The 19,914-nt window shown below is 40.0% G+C and overlaps 1 protein-coding gene across 3 annotated transcripts in view; it reads left to right on the top strand.

The window, feature by feature from the left end:
- The window catches only part of ephb1 (EPH receptor B1), a 275,249-nt gene that overhangs the window by 109,071 nt on the left and 146,264 nt on the right, over positions 1–19,914 (top strand). For all 3 annotated transcript variants that reach the window (XM_077555878.1, XM_077555879.1, XM_077555880.1), the window contains exon 3: positions 2,694–3,375. In XM_077555878.1, the coding sequence (XP_077412004.1) occupies positions 2,694–3,375 (682 nt within the window). The remainder of the gene's footprint in view (positions 1–2,693; positions 3,376–19,914) is intronic.

The following is a 19,914-nucleotide window of genomic DNA, read 5'->3' on the forward strand; positions in this document are numbered from 1 at the left end:
TTGCCTTTGGCTGTTTGGATTATTGTTACTGGTGGTTTAGATTTAAAACATTTTTTTTTTTTTTTTTTTTTCTTCAGTAAGGCTCAACGAATTATTACAAATCTACATTAATTACATTTTAACCCTGGAGAACCCAAGAACCCTTTTCTTCGTTGGAAAATTATGAATTTACATTTAATGACTGCTATAAGTTCACTGAACACCAAAATATGTTTTTTTCAATTTTAACCCTTGTTTTTTGAACTAGCTCAGAGTTGCTAATTTATCAAAATATATATATAAAACATACTCCTAGGCATTCTGCAACGTGATATGAAATAGATTAACAAAAGAAACACAATTTTACCATCTGATGGTTTGCTGAGAAGATGGTTTTGTTTGGATTGATTTCCAGCTCAACAAAACAGCATGTTGCCAGCCATCTTGTCACCACCACTCTGGCTCGTGCAATATTCATCCACTAGATGGCGCCATGCAGGGGTCAGAAGTGGCACTCTGGACTTTTCAAGTTAAATTTGTAAAAAAAAAAAAGAAAAAGGTCTTTGTTATTTGAGTAGCAGAATTTATAGGGGCCAAATTTGACCCCGTGGGTTCTCCAGGGTTAAAACCATCACCAGTCACCTTTTCAATCCTTATATAAATGACATCCAGTTTAAAATTGCTTCTTGGAGTTTGACCTTCATTTTTTTTCACTCCGCTGCTTGTTTTGAAATCAAGCAAGCTTTTTTTTGTGTGTGATTTGTCTCCTTGATTTGCAGCGATTCCAAATGTTAATGGCACATTTTCATCCTGATTTGGTGCACTCAGCGGGGATACCCCCAAGGGGGGCCGCTGTTGCTCGTCCAACATATTTTCTGGGTCACACCTGCAAGGAAAAGGCCTACATTGCGCTTTGATTGTGTAGGCATGCAAATGTCTTCCATGCTGCCATGTCGTCTGTCTAATTGTAATTCAGTAGAGCCTAATTTTTGAATTTGTTATGCGGCACCTGGTATAACGCACCACCTGAGTGTCCACCTCCTTAAGTATTGTCGTTAGACCACCACATACTGGGTTTAGCTTGTTAAAAAGTGTTAATGGAAAGCCTGAAGTTAATAATTAAAGTCATTTGGGAAATCATGGACTCATAGTGCCGTAAATTTGAGTTCCTTGTTAGTATCGCACTTGACTACAATGTTAAATAAAATAAAAAGAAAGAAGAGGAGATCATTGAAGACAAGTTCTAAGAATAATATCAAAAAGGTGACGTGGTCTTGGTTCCTCTTACTTTTGGGGCTTTGGCGAAATTTCCATGACCGATTACACTGGGGACCAACATTTTTGTCGCGTTACGTTTGACAGCTGTTTTTAACAAATTCTTGGGTGCGGAATCCATAACTGGTCTCAGTTATTCTCTATCATGTGAAGTTTTTTGAACGACAGATCTCATTTTTCTAAAAAAAATAAGAAAATACTGTACTTCACGTGCGCTTTAAAGTATTTCAACTACTGACATACAGTGCAATGAAATATAAAAGAAACGGCAAACAACACGATTTTGTTTTTACAAAGGATATGGCTACTACAACTTCATTGCTACTATGTTAGCTTTCTGTTTGCAGCTATTGATAGTACCGATCTATTGCACATACTTCTCACCGACTGTACAAACAAGTTGCCACGTAGCTGTAGATGAGTCCAACCGTATAATCAGCTCTTCTTACTACAGTCTTACTACAGCTAATTAGTGGGACTTATTTGCAGGGTAAAACTTGACATGCTAAAAAAAAATTGCAATGTTGGAATAAGCAAATTTTTTTTTTTCTAATTGTTCCCTAGTGCTCTGGGGAAATATTTTGATCAAGTAAATGACCGCGTCTACTATTATTAATTTTACAAAACTACATATTAACTCATTTGCTCCCAAAAAATGTATAAAAATGTTCTATTTTAAATAGTGACAAAAACATATTTATACGTTGCTTAGGTATTTTTATGCTGGAGCATACAGAAGGCTTTGATACAGCCTCTGATATGAAGAGGTCGCTTAAAGAAACGGTAGTTATTACAAAAAACGGCCAGCAAGTGGCAGCAGAGTATAAGAGATCAGCCAGGGCCATGTTGCAACAAGCTCTTTTTGCCTGTGTTTTCAACAGGTTTGTGAATAATGATGAAACTTAGCTATATTCTAATGCTATTTGCTGCAAAACAAAAACATATACATTTTTTCCTGATGTAAGAAGAGAGACTAATCTTTCTTTTGGTAGGTTCCATGTTTTTATAGCAATAGAACACAATATTCTGTGGACCTTGCAAAATCTGTCAAAATCGAGTAAAACAGCCGGGAGCAAAGGGGGTTGCTTCAATAAAAATGGCTAGGAGTAAATGAGTTAATTAGAAATTATTTTTTGTATGTTATTTATTATTTAATTAATTATTGTCCTTTTTGTTTTATGTTGTTGCGGTTGTTGTTCTGACTGATTGTGACCGCTAACAAGCTAACGTCATCTTTGGCGATGCTCTACCCAATCAATTAAATATCAAAATGAAACTCAGTATGTTGCAGTAGTTTTCAATTTGGAATTTTTGATCCGAAGCTAAAATTGAATTGTGAAAAGTCCGTTATTTTTTCTTATTTATTTTTTAAACTTAAAGCAAAAATCGTCAGCGGCTTTTTTTTTTCCTATTTAAATTTTTGGTCTTTCTTTCCTCAGTGGGAAGAGGTGAGCGGCTACGACGAGAACCTCAACACCATCAGGACGTACCAGGTGTGTAACGTCTTTGAGCCCAGTCAGAACAACTGGCTCCTCACCACCTTCATCGACCGGAGAGGAGCGCAGCGCATCTACGTGGAAATCCGCTTCACCGTGCGCGACTGCAGCTCCATCCCCAACGTGCCCGGCTCCTGCAAGGAGACCTTCAACCTTTACTACTACGAGTCTGACGCCGTCATCGCCACCAAAGGAACCGCTTTCTGGATGGAGGCGCCCTACCTCAAGGTCGACACCATCGCTGCTGACGAGAGCTTCTCGCAGGTGGACTTCGGAGGACGCTTGATGAAGGTCAACACGGAAGTCCGCAGCTTTGGGCCGCTCTCCAAGAACGGCTTCTATTTGGCTTTCCAGGATTACGGCGCTTGCATGTCTTTGCTGTCAGTCCGGGTGTTTTATAAGAAGTGCCCGAGCGTGGTCCAGAACTTCGCAGTCTTTCCAGAGACCATGACAGGCGCTGAAAGCACCTCCCTGGTTATTGCCAGGGGGATTTGCATTTCGAACTCGGAGGAAGTGGATGTTCCGATTAAGCTGTACTGTAATGGAGACGGGGAGTGGATGGTTCCAATTGGCAGCTGCACTTGCAAGGCGGGATTTGAACCAGACAATGGAAACGTGTGTCGAGGTAAGCAACATTTATAACTTAACATGTGTAACAATGTAATGGAAACGCTCCAACCACCATTTTTTTTTAGCAATTTAATAATGACCATGCAGTGGAAATTCAGGATGCCGGTTGAACTATGAAATTATTTTGGCTTTCTTGTGATTTCAGGAAAATGCTATACTGTATTTGGATATGTGGGTCTTTAAAAAAATCATCTGTCATTGCTTTTTTTTGGGGGGCGGGGGGGGGGGGGGGGGTTATTTATCAAAAGAAGTAGTGGTTTCGGGTACTTTGTATCAGCTAGGGCTGGGTTTAAAAAATGGAATAATCGATAGCGAATCGATTTTCCTTTTTGAGCCTATTGATTCATAAAACCGTGAATTTATTATTTTAATATCTCTTTTTCCCATAAATTCATAAGAAAATAGAATTTTAAAGGCCAAATTTTTTTGTATCTTACCGTTTTCTTGAAATTTGCTGTTCACAAGAAGTATTTTCTTACATTCATGAAAGATATTTGTGACTTATTGCAATTTAAGACAATTCAGAATCTTTTTAATTTATATTTTCAATTATTTAACTAGAATTATGAAAATATTTTAATCTCATCCTTGCTGATGTCAATGTATGTTAAACACTTAAGTGATTACAAGACGTGTTACTTTCATTAACAAACTCAATAATTTAACCTTTTAATTTTTTAATTCAATGTTTGTGGAGTTTTCAACATGTCCTTGATATTAAAGAAGAATTGATGTTCCATAAGTAATCAAAATTGGATTGAAGTGAAGTGAATCATAAAAAAAGAGAACCAGATTAAATCCAATTTCAAATTCAATTCAATGTATTTAATTTATGTGTAAAAGAAAAAAGACTATATAAAGCAATATTGAAATTCAAAGTAAAGTAAAATAAATGAAAGGAGACATAAAGAAGATGAAGAAAGAGAAGGATGTAACTGAACTCTTGTGAACCCAAATCAAATTAATTCAGGAAATTAGAATCAATACCCAGCTCTAGTATCAGTAGCGGTAGCGGTGACTAGTCAAGAGTTGAGTACTTGTACTTGTATCAATCAAAAAAAAAAAATAAGTGGTATTGAACATCCCTACTTTAAATTGCCAGGTTTTGAAACTTTTGAGGAAAAAGGAAAGTACTTTTTTTTCTGAAACTGTTGTTCAAATTTCAGTGTGTGTTACCAAGAGTGTTCCATTTTAGTTATTTCGTTTTTTTGTTCTTTTTTAAATTTATGACAACCAGAAAATACACATTTATTTATTTTGTTCATGGCAAACCAATTCATTTCATTGCGACATGTATTAGTCTTTAAAACCACATGACTGAAGGGTTGGAGGGTTGGGGGGGGGGGGTGTCAGATTCCCGAGCGCAATCCCTGTTGCTCACCGCTCCCTCGGGATGGGTCAAATGCGGAGAACGAATTTCGCCCCACTTAGTCGGGTGTGACAATCAGTGGTACTTTTGTGTATGTACTAATACTGCAAGCTCCCTCTGGGTACTTTGCTTTCCATCATTTACTTACATCTGAACAGATCACTTCACTACAGACAGCCACCATCTTTTTTTGATCTTTTTTTAGGTGCACATGCAACGTGGCATCGGCGCTCTCTTTATGACTGATTTTCGACATCATAGTATAAAAAAGATTTAAAAAAAAAAAAAGGCTGAATTGATTGCATTTCACACGTTGGTCTTTGCTCAATGCGCCGTACTGCTTCCTTGATCATGTTCACCTCGGGCGCACTGTAAAGTCACATTAGCATCGATTCTTAATCTGCGGTGAACGTCGTCCATCTGTGCAGCCTACGTTACAGATGGCAAGTGTTTTTTTTTTTGTTTTGTTTTTTACCCTACCGTTCTGATGTGCGGAAGCGCAAGATTCCGAGGGACGGATAATTGCATGTACATAAGGATGAGGCTAATCTGTCTTTTTTGCTTTTGAGCCGCAACAGTCTTTTTCACTTGGCTTGAATGCGCCATACCGCTACACCTCCTACATTGACATACTTGCGCGTAAACAAAGAAAAATATTTACTGAAGGCGTGTGATGATACCGCCTAGCTCAAGGGCTCCTCATGGTATGGTGCATTATGAGCCGACCTGCCTCCGGCGCTCCGTTGGAGCATGTGTGCTGCTCAGATAACATTGATTGATGCACATATGCTACGATCAATCGACAGATATGAAAGTGCCGCAAATCTACAAAGCGCGGTTTGTATGGCTGCGTCCACAGTAAACAAACCAAGTACGCACTTCCTTGGCTGACGTGAATTGACCTTCAGTTGAAAATGGGAAATGTTGTTGTTTCTATACCACAGCATGTTAACAAATTCATTTCGTTTGACTTCATTTCAGGGATGACGTTTTTGTCAAGAGTAGGGAATTTGGTTATTGACACTGTCGAACAAATGGAAATATTTTCTTTTTTTTTTTGCAAACACAGTGCCAAGTAATGATTTTTGCAAGATTTCCCTGCTGAGCGACTGAGTCAACATTCTCAGTATGATCTTGTCTCGTAGAAAGATATACAGACGCTCCCCTACTTACGAACATTCGAGTTACGAACAACGGTACATACGAACATTTCTGTGCGTGTGTCGGAAAATGTCCGGAAAGAGTTCGATTTTGTATTGTGCGCCTTTTTCCGAGTGTAATGCTTCTTTCCGCCGCTAATACCGACGCTTGGCGCTGTGAGAGCTCACCCAGCATCGACCTTCTTCTTCCTCTATTTTTTTTCTCATTACGTACTGTACTGTACTGTAAATACTGTATCTCGTGCATCTTATTCAACATGGCTGGTGAAAAGCGAAAGGCTTCTAGTGAGAGTGGTAGTGCAAAGAAGAGGCAAGCCATTTCATTTGAGACGAAAGTGGCAATAATAAAGAAGCTTGAAGCGGGTGAGAAAATGGTGAGCCGTTGCACGGGCATACAAATTGAATCGTTCGACCATCGGTACCATTTATAAGCAGAAAGATCGCATAATGGAACGCGTGAAAGGTGCAGTGCCGATGCAATCGACGATCATTAGCAAAAAAAGAGGGAAAATCATGGAAGAGATGGAGAAACTTCTCACCATTTGGCTTGAGGATCAGCAGCAGCGGCGTATTCTTCCGAGCCTTATGCTCATTCAGGAGAAAGCCAAATTTATCTTTGAGGATGTCGAGGCTAAGGCTGGGGAAAGCGCTGCCGAAGAAACGTTTTCTGCCAGCCACGGGTGGTTTTGTCGTTAATGACCGCGTCTACTATTATTAATTTTACAAAACTACATATTAACTCATTTGCTCCCAAAAAATTTATAAAAATGTTCTATTTTAAATAGTGACAAAAACATATTTATACGTTGCTTAGGTATTTTTATGCTGGAGCATACAGAAGGCTTTGATACAGCCTCTGATATGAAGAGGTCGCTTAAAGAAACGGTAGTTATTACAAAAAACGGCCAGCAAGTGGCAGCAGAGTATAAGAGATCAGCCAGGGCCATGTTGCAACAAGCTCTTTTTGCCAGTGTTTTCAGCAGGTTTGTGAATAATGATGAAACTTAGCTATATTCTAATGCTATTTGCTGCAAAACGAAAAAAATAAATAAATATACTAATCTTTCTTTTGGTTGGTTCCATGTTTTTATAGCAATAGAACACAATATTCTGTGGGCCTTGCAAAATCAGTCAAAATCGAGTAAAACAGCCGGGAGCAAAGGGGGTTGCTTCAATAAAAATGGCTAGGAGTAAATGAGTTAATTAGAAATTATTTTTTGTATGTTATATATTATTTAATTAATTATTGTCCTTTTTGTTTTATGTTGTTGCGGTTGTTGTTCTGACTGATTGTGACCGCTAACAAGCTAACGTCATCTTTGGCGATGCTCTACCCGATCAATTAAATATCAAAATGAAACTCAGTATTCAAAAAGAGGGCTAATCTCCACCATGTGTCCGTGTCCGGAGAGGCAGCATCTGCGGACAAAGAGGCTGCCGAGCGATTCCCCCAAGTGTTGAAGGAGATCATTGACGAGGGTGGCTATTCGGCTAAGCAGATCTTCAATGTCGACGAAACGGGTCTCCTCGACCCTCAACTTCTTCCTAAGTGTTCTTCTATTAAGTGTCTCTCGCTCTCTCTCTAACATTGTACTGTACGTACAGTACTGTACTGTATTCTCTCCATTTTATTAAAAGTTTTTTCAGTACAAACCAATGCAGTTTACTTGTACAAGCCTTAAACATACTTATATAAACCTTCAATATACTTATATAGGCTTTAAACATAAATTAGAATACAAAATATAGCGCTGAAGCAACTTACGAACAAATTCACCTTACGAACGACCGCTCGGAACGGAACTCGTTCGTTAGTTGGGGAGCGTCTGTACACAGAAACCTGTTGCAACTATAAAAATCTAACACATGGACATTGAAAAAAAATCTGACTTTGTGAAGATAACACTAATTAGTTGTGAAATGTATTCATATATTAACTTATTCTCACTGAAGCAACCCCCTTCGCTCCCGACTGATGATTTTTGTTTTAAGTTTAAAAAATAAATACGAAAAAAGAACTGACTTTTAACAATTCAATTTTAGCTTCGGGTCTAAAAGTCAAAATTGAAAACTACTGCAACGCACTGAGTTTCATTTTGATATTTAATGGATCGGGTAGAGCATCGCCAAAGATGAGGTTAGCCTGTTAGCGGTCACAATCAGTCAGAACAACAACCGCAACAACATTAAACAAAAAGGACAATAATTAATTAAATAATATATACCATACAAAAAATAATTTCTAATTAACTCATTTTCTCCTAGCCATTTTTATTGAAGCAACCCCCTTTGCTCCCGACTGTTTTACTGGGTTTTGACCGATTTTGCAAGGTCCACAGAATAGTCTGTTCTATTGCTATAAAAACATGGAACCTACCAAAAGAAAGATTAGAGTATCTTCTTTTATCAGGGAAAAAAAAATATTTCTATCTGTTTCCGTTTTGCAGCAATTAGCATTTGAATATAGCTAAGTTTCTTCAATATTCACAAACCTGTTGAAAACACTGGCAAACAAAGCTTGTCGCGTGTCTGTTTTGCGGATTTTCAATAAATTCGCTTAAGAAATTTGCAACGATTGGATGATAACTTGACTACAGTCATTTTTAAGATTAAAAAGTAATTTCTCGTCAACGTTTCTGCTCCAGAACTCCCTTTTCAACCGCCTCTGTACAACTCACCTTTCTGCAACACAGTAATTGGCAAGTAAAACGTTTAGGTGGGAGGCTTGTTGCTGCTTTTTACAGACCCCCTGAAGGCCCCGCAGTGAAACCAGTCATCTTACATATAAATGAATGAACTGTATATTTTTCCCTAACCCCCCTCTCACCCACCATCTATGATCATTGATAAAGGGTCATAAAACGATGGGACGTCCATTTGTGATTGATTGACTGAAATCAAGTCTCAAAATGTCCATCCCAGAATGCATTTTGGACATTTATATTTAAAATAAGCCCTTCCAAGTTGAAGTTTAAACATAAAACGATAATTGCACATAAATTACGAAAGACCGCTAGCTTAATGCTAACACACAATGTAAAATGCCATAAATGAGCTCATGAAGCTAACACCAATGTTGTTGAACGCAAATGGTGCAGACAATACAAAAATACTCACAGGCACACATTCTTTATCCTCGGCGAAAAAACTGAAAATATTTACTACCGCATTTCTTTGTTTATTTATTTATTTTTCTGGAGAGCTGAGTATTGTTCATTCGGTAATTTTACCGATTTGACTTTTTTTTTTTTTATCCATATATTTTTTTTATTAATTTTTATTTTGTATGTGGGTGAGTATGCGCACGTGCGAGTGTGCGTGCATGTGAGTGTGTATTCATTAGTTCACCTAAAACCTATTTCAAAAAATCCCATACCGTTCACCTAAACCGAACACTTCAGAAGCCAGCCAGAGCCGTGAGGCCGTCAGGAGACCCGAGGAAGGACCAAAGAAAAGAAAGGAAAGTGATTTCTTCGTTTATTATGAATGTCTGTGTTATACTTCCCCTGGTAAACCAAGGCCAGCACACCATTTGATGCACAATGTCAATGGGCAAGTATGAAATCATGATGCATAAATTACACTATTTAATTGTGTTCTAAATTCATGTTTAGTTTAGAGTGTTTTTATTTTTATTTTTTTACACACATTTTTGGTATTACGAGCGTGTTCACGGAATGAATTCAATTCTTACATCAAGTAGGCACTACTGTACTTGGTGTGTTTGTGTGTATTGGTTCCCTGTAGCTAATTGCACTTTTGTTAATCTATATATTTTAATTAGTGGCAGGTATCATGGCGTCTGCATGTTAGGCGCGTGCGTGTCCCGCTGCGAGGCAGGCAGAGCGTCCATGTTGTGTTGTCGCTCAGTAACGATGATGCCAGCGTGCCATCCTCATTACCAGCCCCCGCAGCTCTCACAAGAACCAATTTGGGCAGCCCACCCACTCCGTTTCGTCCCCTCATTGTCCCTTTTCCGCCATGTAAGCAATCTGCTAAATATTTGATCACTTCGCTGGTAAATCGAGTTGGGCCGCAGCCAAAAAGTCATTGTGTGGGTCAAATGTTGATGGTTCAGGTGGATGCGTCTTCCATGTTCTTCTGGTTGCTTCGTCCAGTGGTTCTCAAACTGTTTGTATTTAGGGTCCACATGGTACTTATGTTTAATTGGTATTATGATTATGAGAGGCTCCTTGGATTCTCATGCAAGGGGTCTGGACCCAAACAGTTTGATGGGGTCAAATTTGGCCTCTATAAATTCTGCTACTCAAATAACAAAGACTTTAGAGACTGAATATTGCACTTACATGAGCCAGAGTGGTGGTGACAACAAAACCATCTTCTCAGCAAACCATCAGATGGTAAAATTGTGTTTTTTTTGTTAATCTATTTCATATCATGTTGCAGAATGCCTAGGAGTATGTTTTATATATATATATATATATATATATATATATATATATATATATATATATAGATAAATTAGCAACTCTGAGCTAGTTCAAAAAACAAGGGTTAAAATTGAAAAAACATATATTTTGGTGTTCAGTGAACTTATAGCAGTCATTTAATGTATAATTCATAATTTTCCAAAGAAGAAAAGGGTTCTTGGCTTCTCCAGGGTTAAAATTAATGCTCTAACTTTTCCTTGTAATTTCTATTATAATGTTTAAATTGAATTAATTTCAAATGTTTGACTGGTTGACAGCCTTGTCAAATGTCAAGGCTGTTTTCACTTGAACTTACCTTCCAATAAAATATTGTATTTAACTCTTTCACTGTCACTGACGTTTAAAGACGTCAAGTAAAAACCTACGCTTCACTGCCAATGATGTCAAAAGACGTCATCCAATGATTTTTTTTTTTTTTTTGAAACGGGTAGAGGAAACCCTTCAGCATGTCTGGTGAAAGTTTCAAGTCTGTCTGTTGTGCCTAATGACTATTTTTGGCCCCTAGAGGGCAGCGATGACTCTCTTTTGACAAGATCGGGTGGGCGTCAGTAGAGGCGGAGCTAGAGCGTCGAGCAGGAGATGAGAATGGAAGACAAAGGAAAAATGGCGGCCGGTCGCGAGGAGCTCACACCCGAGACGTTTTTTTCAAAGACCAAAAGCATCGCTGAAAAAGCACATTGTTGACGACGATGATCATCATCGATGATGAAGATGAGGGTGACTCCGTGGTTGGAAAGCATTGACGCGGCAGTAGAAGACGTTAGATGGAGCTAGATGGAGGAGGGAACGGGCAATGGCGAGCGTTTGCAAGCAGCTCTACACTTACAAGACGAAAGGCATCGACCAACGCTAAAATAGTACATTGATGACGACGGTGATCATCCTCGATGATGATGAAGGTGAATCCGAGCTTGACGGCGAAATTGGAACCGCTGACGCGGCGGCTATGACGGTGTCGTAACGCGGAGCGCAAGCACGCACAGGCGGACGTTCGATCGGACGACGGAGAGTGCCCCGAGTCCAATGCATATTCATCGGAGGAAGTGTGTACAGTCTGCTACTTGCTTTTTATTCCCCGGAAAAAAAGGCCGTCAAGAAAGTGTAACGTTTGCACGCAAAACGGACCAATGTGAAGGTGAAAGTAAACTGTTGTGCGAGTCCTGGCGTCTCCTTGCACGCAGGAGAGCGTTACAAAAGGAAAAACTGTATTTGAAACATCCACATAATTGTAAGTAGTACCACAGTTGCACACATTTGTAAATAGTTTGCGAAATTGTTTTGTCAAATTGTTACACTGTTGAATGGAAATAAACGTATTTTGCAATCAAAAAACACTTTTTCATTGTTGGTGAAAGCGTTTTACAGAAGTAAAGCACTATTTAGGTGTTTGTGGCATCATTCATGGACAAAAAGAAGTGTACAATTCACTAGAGTGCATGAAATAACATCGTTTCACAAAAAGCTCTTTTTCTCCGTTTTTTGTTTCAAAACAGAGAATTTCGGTGAAAGTAACCATTTTCTATTGTTGATTACTGAAGAACGGAATAAGGTAGAAACAAACTTTTTTTTTCTGATGAAAGCTGAGAGTCCAATCTTTCATTTGGTAGTATGTGTGTTTCCATAGTCCAAACACAACATTTTCTGTGGACCTTGAAAGATCACTCAAAATGCTTAAATCGGCTGGCAGTGGGGACAACCCGTTTCTGAAAACGTCTGGCAGTGAAAGAGTTAATATTAATTTAGTGTCCATATACTGTGTATAACCATGATTTGTGCAATCAATAATAATTTCAAGATTTTATTACTCCTAGAGGTGGCAGTTTTTTAATTTAATGTGTAAAGAAGAGAGGAAAAAACTAAATCATGCATGAAAGGCAGAAACACACAAAGCTCATTTATAAATCATTTAATTTCAAGATTCATGTTGCATTTTAAGTGTGTCAGACACACATACAGTATGAATTGAAACATTTCTTAAAGGATTTTCTGGCAGCTTATCAATTGTTCTTATTTTTGTAAGCATTGATAGTCGTTAATCCACAATTACCTTAAGTTACCGTACTCCGATTTCTACATTTCGTTTGAGAGTTTTACGTCCCTCCACCGTGATTACAAATTTTTCCAGAGAGTATCGCTATGTATGTTTTTTTGGGTTGTTGTAACCTTTTCGAAGTGTACTCCATTTTGTTGTTTTGAATCTCATATTTACTGTTTTACGGTGTAGTGCCGCAATATTTATTTGTGTACATTTTACTTTCCTTCCCATAGACATGACACATTTTTCACAATATTTTCTTAATAATGGAGTTTATCCAGCCAGAAATCCATCAATCATCCAATATTTTATCCCTGATATCTATTTATATACTTTATCAATTCTTCAGCAGAGCAGTGTTAACTTAAGCCTACAGAGCGATGGGAATACGCTCATATTTCCTCTCCCCGTTAGGCTCCGGTGCGCTTTTGACATGCTGGCACATTAATGTTACAAATATTCAAATAACTTTATTTAACATTCTGCCGGCTGACAGTGGCAGCAGGAGATTCACAGCCCATTGAGCAAGTGGGCTTTCTGGGCTAAGTGCCGATTCATCATGGCTGCCTTACTCCTATCTAATGGCTGCCATCACGGGGCAAGAGCGCACATGCGCACTGACTCGCTCATAAACGCATCATGGGTGTACTTTTTTTTTTTTTTTTTTTTTTTCCTGGAGAGCTCAGTATTGTTCATTCGGTAATTTTACCAATTTGACATGTCATCATCATCATTGCTTTTTATTATTATTATTATTTTTAATTTGTATGTGCGTGCGTGCAAGTGTGTGTGTGTGTGTGTGTATTCATTAGTTCACCTAAAACCTATTAAAAAATCCCATACTGTTCACCTAAACCGAACACTTCCAGCCAGAGTCGTGAGGCCGTCAGGAGACCCGAGGAAGGACCAAAGATGGGTGAACTGGGGTGTACTTCTAAAAAAGAAAAACCCAAAAGATTAGAACTTGCCTTTCTGTGTTCATACCTGCTTACTACTCCAGATCATTTATCACATTATTAACCCCCGCCTAACATCCTAAAACCCTAATATATATATATATATATACTTCTAGGGGCTTCATTGTCATGGACAGAAACAGCCGGCAATTAATCTTCCTTAGCGATGAGAACATTTTGAAACAAAAAAAAAAAGATAACACTTATTCCAAATCTTTATACGAGCCTTTATACGGGTGTCTGATTAGTGTGTTAAAGTTGGGCTTTGGCTGTGTCCGCTGGAGCGAGGCTGTGATTACTTCTTAATATGTCTTTCCTGATTGTAAGGAGCCTGGCAGAGGGGGGGGGCCCTGCAAAGTCCCACTGAACTATTAGAGCCAATTCAAGCCCAATTGGCCTTGTCAACTTCACTGAGTTGACTTTGCACAGAAGCATCCTGTGTTCCGACCAACACAGGCCAATTATGTTGGTGCCTGGCTCTTCCTGAGTTTATGTTAACCACTACATTTACTACTAGTATGGTTAAGAGTAAAACTTACAGTTTACTCTTTCTTCTCTTCTCTTGTTCTTGGTTTTGTAATACCTCTTGATAGGGCTGCTACTTCTTGTGGATAAAGTATACAGCCAAAGAAAAATCGAAAGTCAAGTCAAGAATCACAAAACAGTCTCAAAGGACTTCGCTAGCCCGCAGTTGACAAAAATTCAAAAACATCTTCTAGTCTAGAACCCCCATCCAAGCAAGAAAAAACTTAGAGGGTTGGTAAAGGACTCTGGTTGGTGGCCTGGTGGGTGGTGTGTGGTCGGTGCTGGGATTTCACTTTCCTTTCTTTTCTTTGGTCCTTCCTCGGGTCTCCTGACGGCCTCACGACTCTGGCTGGAAGTGTTCGGTTTAGGTGAACGGTATGGGATTTTTTAATAGGTTTTAGGTGAACTAATGAATACACGCACGCACACATACTCACCCACATATAAAAAAAAATATATATATAATTAAAATAAAGGAGCGCAATGATGATGACATGTCAAATCGGTAAAATTACCGAATAAACAATACTGAGCTCTCCAGAAAAAAAAAGAAGAAAAAAAAAAAAAAAAAGAAATGATAGAATCCGAGGTTTTAAATCCAGGTACAGAAAGTCAAAACCCTGCAACAATTTGGCTTTAGTAACAGGCGCTTCTAGTCAACCGGCATGTCTGGACCTGGATTTGACACCGCTGCCAAGAATGGTAAATGGGTTTTCACTTGTATAGTGATCTTCTCTGCTTTTCAAGTGTCAAAGATCACGAACACTGTCTGCTCTTTCACCTTCTGATAACGCGGCATCCATCCGTATCTTGCTTAAGGACAGTTTGATATGATCACAAGGGCTCAGGGTCGAACCCACAACCTTAGGTTTGGGAGACTTAACCACCTGAACCAGTGACACGTTCTCTATGGAAAATGTAGGATCTTCAATCAATGCATTTTTTTATAATGTGGATAGTATTTTAAATGTTATTTTGTTCTCACATTCTCCCTCATCTTCCCAACGGAATTGAGCTCTAGTGACCGCAAAGGTCACCACAGCACATGGCCGACATTTTCATCCTCATCAAACCCTTAGTGGCACCGCGCCTCGCCGACTGTTTTCCCCGTTAATTTGCCGCCTTCTCGTGTACAAAAGAGCCGAGAGGGAAAGACTTCTTGTTTCCATGGCTGTCAATAGTTTGAATAGGGGGATGGCAGAGAGCACTGGTGAAAGAGTACGACCCAAACAAAGATCTCTTTGAATTGTGGGTCCAAACAGAGTGTGTGTAATGGCCCCAAACACAGATGCGCTGCTCCCACAGCAATGGAAGCTAGCTGCTAATGATGTGAGGGGAATCTAGAGATTTTTTTGTCCACAACATAATAGAAATCGCCGCCACATACAGTGCTTTTCGTCACCCCCATTTAGGAACACACATTCAAACTCTTATTATTTTCTTGGTACCTGTTGGTTGTTTTGTGTTTCTTTCCTTAACACTCAACTCTTCGGCAGGAAATGAGTTTGCTAGCTGCAATACTTTTGTATTATTATTTTTTGTGCGACTTCTTTCCAAAAACTTTTTCATCAAAGCTCCTTTTTGACCCTGGCTCTCCAATCTGTCTCTGAGTTTACCTCTCATCTCTCTTTTCTACCTCAGCTGCCCTCCTTTCCTCTCCTCCCCTCCCTGGGCGTGAAGGCCAGTGCGAGACACGGTGTGTCACTGTGAGACACAAAAGACCCCTCACACTCGGCAGATGGCCGCAACTCTGCTTAATTTGCTGATGTCGCCCTCATTGCCGAAACACAAAAGCCCACTGCAACGAGGGGCTCTGAATCACCCTCTCACTCCGTCCCTGACCTCCATCAATCAAGTTGGCGCCTTTGTGCTTTCTCGTTATGACTGCATAATTAAGGACGCAACAAAGACAATCAAAAATGCCACGAGGAAGGGTCTGCTTTTATCTATGTCCTGTCTTTGCCAAGTACTCACCTAAAGGACAATAACAATGAGGGCTAGTTGTGGTCTTTCGTTCATCTTTCACCAATAAAACACCCACACGTGTTTTAAAAACTTGTATAATGGACAGAAGGCACTATTGGGGCACAATGGTTCTTGCCCCTATTTTTCTGTAGCGTCAAATAATAATGAGGGTCCTGTCCTTCCTTCCTTTCCTCAGTCTCTCCTTTGGTCTCTTGAGGTCTCCCTGATTTGTTGGAATTTAGATGTTTCTGGGGTTGGTGAAGGACTCTGGTTGGTGGCCTGGTGGGTGGTGTCTGGTCAGTGCTGGATTTCACTTTTCTTTCTTTTCTTTGGTCCTTCCTCGGGTCTCCTGACGGCCTCACGACTCTGGCTGGAAGTGTTCTGGTTGGTGGCCTGGTGGGTGGGGTCTGGTCGGTGCTGGATTTCACTTTCCTTTCTTTTCTTTGGTCCTTCCTCTGGTTGGTGGCCTGGTGGGTGGTGTCTGGTCGGTGCTGGATTTCACTTTTCTTTCTTTTCTTTGGTCCTTCCTCGGGTCTCCTGACGGCCTCACGACTCTGGCTGGAAGTGTTCTGGTTGGTGGCCTGGTGGGTGGGGTCTGGTCGGTGCTGGATTTCACTTTCCTTTATTTTCTTTGGTCCTTCCTCGGGTCTCCTCTGGTTGGTGGCCTGGTGGGTGGTGTCTGGTCGGTGCTGGATTTTCACTTTCCTTTCTCTCACTCCATGGTAGCAATCAGAAGGCGGAAGTGTTGGAAGTGTATAATAATAAACCAAGACTGCAATGCGACCCTCAGTCTCCCGGTGGCTCCTTTTGTTGGACCATCGGGCCGAAACTTGGGCTACATGCAACGGGAGTTGTCCCCGAAAGCGATTCCAACCCTGGAGAGAAAAATCTCCCCTGCGTCCCCCGATCACAGTCGGGATATCGAGCAGGAAAGGATAACACCTGTCTAGTGTGACAAAAAAAGGTAAAATTGAAGTCGGACAAGCGTTGTGGGAGGACGCGTATCAATATTGGAGTAGGTGGAAAAACCTAAGAGGATGAAAGGAGACCCACAGCTAGCTTTCTTCTTGCTAAAAAGGTACGACCTCGTCACAAAAATGCAATAGGGTCTATTAATGATGAGCAATGCATAATAAAACTACCACTATCGTCTCGGCACTCCGGGCGAGTGCACATCGCTGGCTCCCATTCCGCTTTTTTGCCAGAGGGGACAAATCTGCAAAAACTCAGAAACTCAAATCATGCCCCTCACTGAAGCTGCAGCAAAGTTAGTTCAGCACCTTACACGATACTTAACGATTCGGAGTTCGGATGCTGACAGAACTGCTTCCCGAGATCCGTCTTGATCTCGTCTCTGAATTAAAGGCGTTGTTCGTTAGTCTTGTCTGGGTCTCAGACAGAGTGGACTCAAGATTTTTGATCCAGACCAGTCTTGTTAGTGACAAATGCAGAATGCAGGTGCTGCGCTGGCTTCCTGCTGTCGTCTGGAGTGCCACGCTGGACACGGAGTGTAGCTGAAAGATGTCTGGAGAAGCAAGGCCCCTGAAAAATTTGAAAAAATATGTCGGCAACTCGTCAGTAATTAGGTTTAAGTTCCGAAACCATAAGGAGTCCATTTGCCCAGCGACATGTAAGCGGAACAGCAATGCTCAAAAACATTTGTTGTTCAAAAATTTGTTTAGTTGAAAACGTAATGAAAAAAAAAGGTACTGATAATTTTGTTCTGTTTTTTTTGTGACTTTCTTGTATACATAGTCTTGTCTCAGTCTCAATCTCCAAAAGTCTTGTTTGTGTCTCAGTCTTGATCCTCTCTAGTCTCGATAATGTCTTGGACTTTGTAGGTGTGGTCTTGACTACAACACTAAAGTCTGACAATACCAGTATACACTATAACCTGTAAAGCAGGCTATGCTAAATCCTTTGCAGCAACAAAGACAATGTTTTATTCATTAACCCTCATTTGCCATTACTGCTTAGCAGTCTCCATCAATACTTGCTGTTGCACTGGTAAAACTTCCAGACCTGTTTAATTCGATGGGAGGGAGGTCACATTTCAAGTTCTAGGAAATTGTCTCCCCCCCCCCACTACCCCCCCTTGCTCCTGGAGTTAAGCAGCACAGAGATGAATGTGGGCACCTCAAGGTTGTGTTGCTTAACTCCCGGATTGAGGATCTAATTAGAATTGAATTGCAATTATAGTCGGTCCAATACCCTTTTTGTCACATTCGCTGAGCTAAATGCGATGAGACCTCGTCTACAAAGTCAGATAGAACGATAGCGTGGCAAATGAGATCGGATCTTAGCTCTAAATGTTCTATTGTTCCAAGAAGCTAATGGGCAACATAAGGGAAGTTAAGACAAAATATGCAGTCAGACGGACAATATTGCACAATAATGACCAAACGTCTTCAGTCAATTCAAAGTTGTGCTAGAGCAGTTTTTCTATCTTTATTGACACATTATACAATAGAAAAATCTTTTAATTTAACATTAGTCCAATGACTTCTTTCTAACTTTTGTTGCTAACCGGAGGTCGATTATCTGCCCAATGAACACATCTGCATGAGGCAAACTCCCACTTTGGGTAATTTCCTGTGGCACACCGGCTGATCTCTTTAACACAAACTAATGTGCCGTATTACAGTGGTTGGGAATCACTAGACTAGAGCCCTGAATCTTAATTCTTCATCTTACAATTATGCTTCCAACTTGATGGGAACAGCTTGGGAAAGACCCTTTTCTGTTCTTAACAACAAAGTAATGTCCCTGTCGGCCTGTGGGTTTGAACTAGTACAGACGACGTGAGCAAGCCTCTCTCTCTCTCTCTCTCTAAGGTCCAGCGTCAGTGACCTCTGACCTCACAAATTGTCTTTAGCATGAATGGATGAAGAAATTCCCACAGATGCACTCTAAAATCTAGAAGAACGACTTCCTAGAAGACTGCTTTTCACTTGCTTTTGGTCTGATGTCCAGGAGTACCAGTTGTCCACTTGACAAAGATAAATGCATCATTATTGATAGGAATTGATAATAATTTAACAATTATGTTTCCTTTACTGATACTGCGTAACGATGCAATCCTTTTCCGATTTTCTTATCAATTCTAATTGGGTGAGATAATGAATTAAAACAAATTGGTTTTCTTTAATAACTTTGGAAAGAAGACAAAGCATATCTATGTAATATGTACTTCTATGTAATGTATTCTAAGGGAAGATAAGAGAACAGCTATGCTACTTACTTATCAAACTATGTCAGGATGCCCAAAAGTTTAACTTTTGGCATACTTTATAAGATATCAGAACACCTTAGGAAATTGTCCAGCTCTAAATAAAATATTTGTGTTTTTACAGCTTGTGAGACTGAGAACTGTCAAAGGAAAGCACCTAATTTGCATCATTCCTGTCAGGATATCAGATCTCTTAATCCAATAGATATATATTTATTTTTCCAATATACGACTCTTGAGCTTGTAACATTTGAGAACATTTACAGTGCTCTGTTTGCATTCAACTTGATCCAAAAGTAATTCAGAAACAAAACAGCAATTTATTCTGTTTTAAAAAAAAGTATTTAAACTGGTTTTACAAAATAACTTCCGCATGAGTAAATGAACCCACTCTTTAGAAACTGTCACCTCAAGGTGTCTCCTCAAAGGCCCTTCGGAGCGAGGTGAGCGTCAAAGCGGCCCCATGACTGACACTTCTCAACATCTCGATGTGTTTTCTCCTTCACGCTCATCCTTCATTTCGACATGAGCCCAATCTATCATGAGGGACGTGAGTGATTGAGGGATGGCGGACCCATATGCAGGACAATAAGGCAGTGAAACAGGAATCAAGTGGAATGTGTGGTACTTTAATGAAGCAGGGAAAAAGGGGAGCAGACAACCATGACTGGACGGGATGTGACTAGACTGGTCACCATGACTGGAATGAGTGTGACGTGACAGGACCTGATTTGCCTTGACTTGACTTGCTGTGGAGTGGCTATGGCTTGTCTGTGGCAACGACGACTTGGCTGTGACAAAAATGTCTTGGCTGTGGTGAAAACGACTTGGCTGTGACAAACAC

The sequence above is a fragment of the Vanacampus margaritifer genome, chromosome 2, assembly GCF_051991255.1.
Source record: "Vanacampus margaritifer isolate UIUO_Vmar chromosome 2, RoL_Vmar_1.0, whole genome shotgun sequence".
Taxonomy (NCBI): domain Eukaryota; kingdom Metazoa; phylum Chordata; class Actinopteri; order Syngnathiformes; family Syngnathidae; genus Vanacampus; species Vanacampus margaritifer.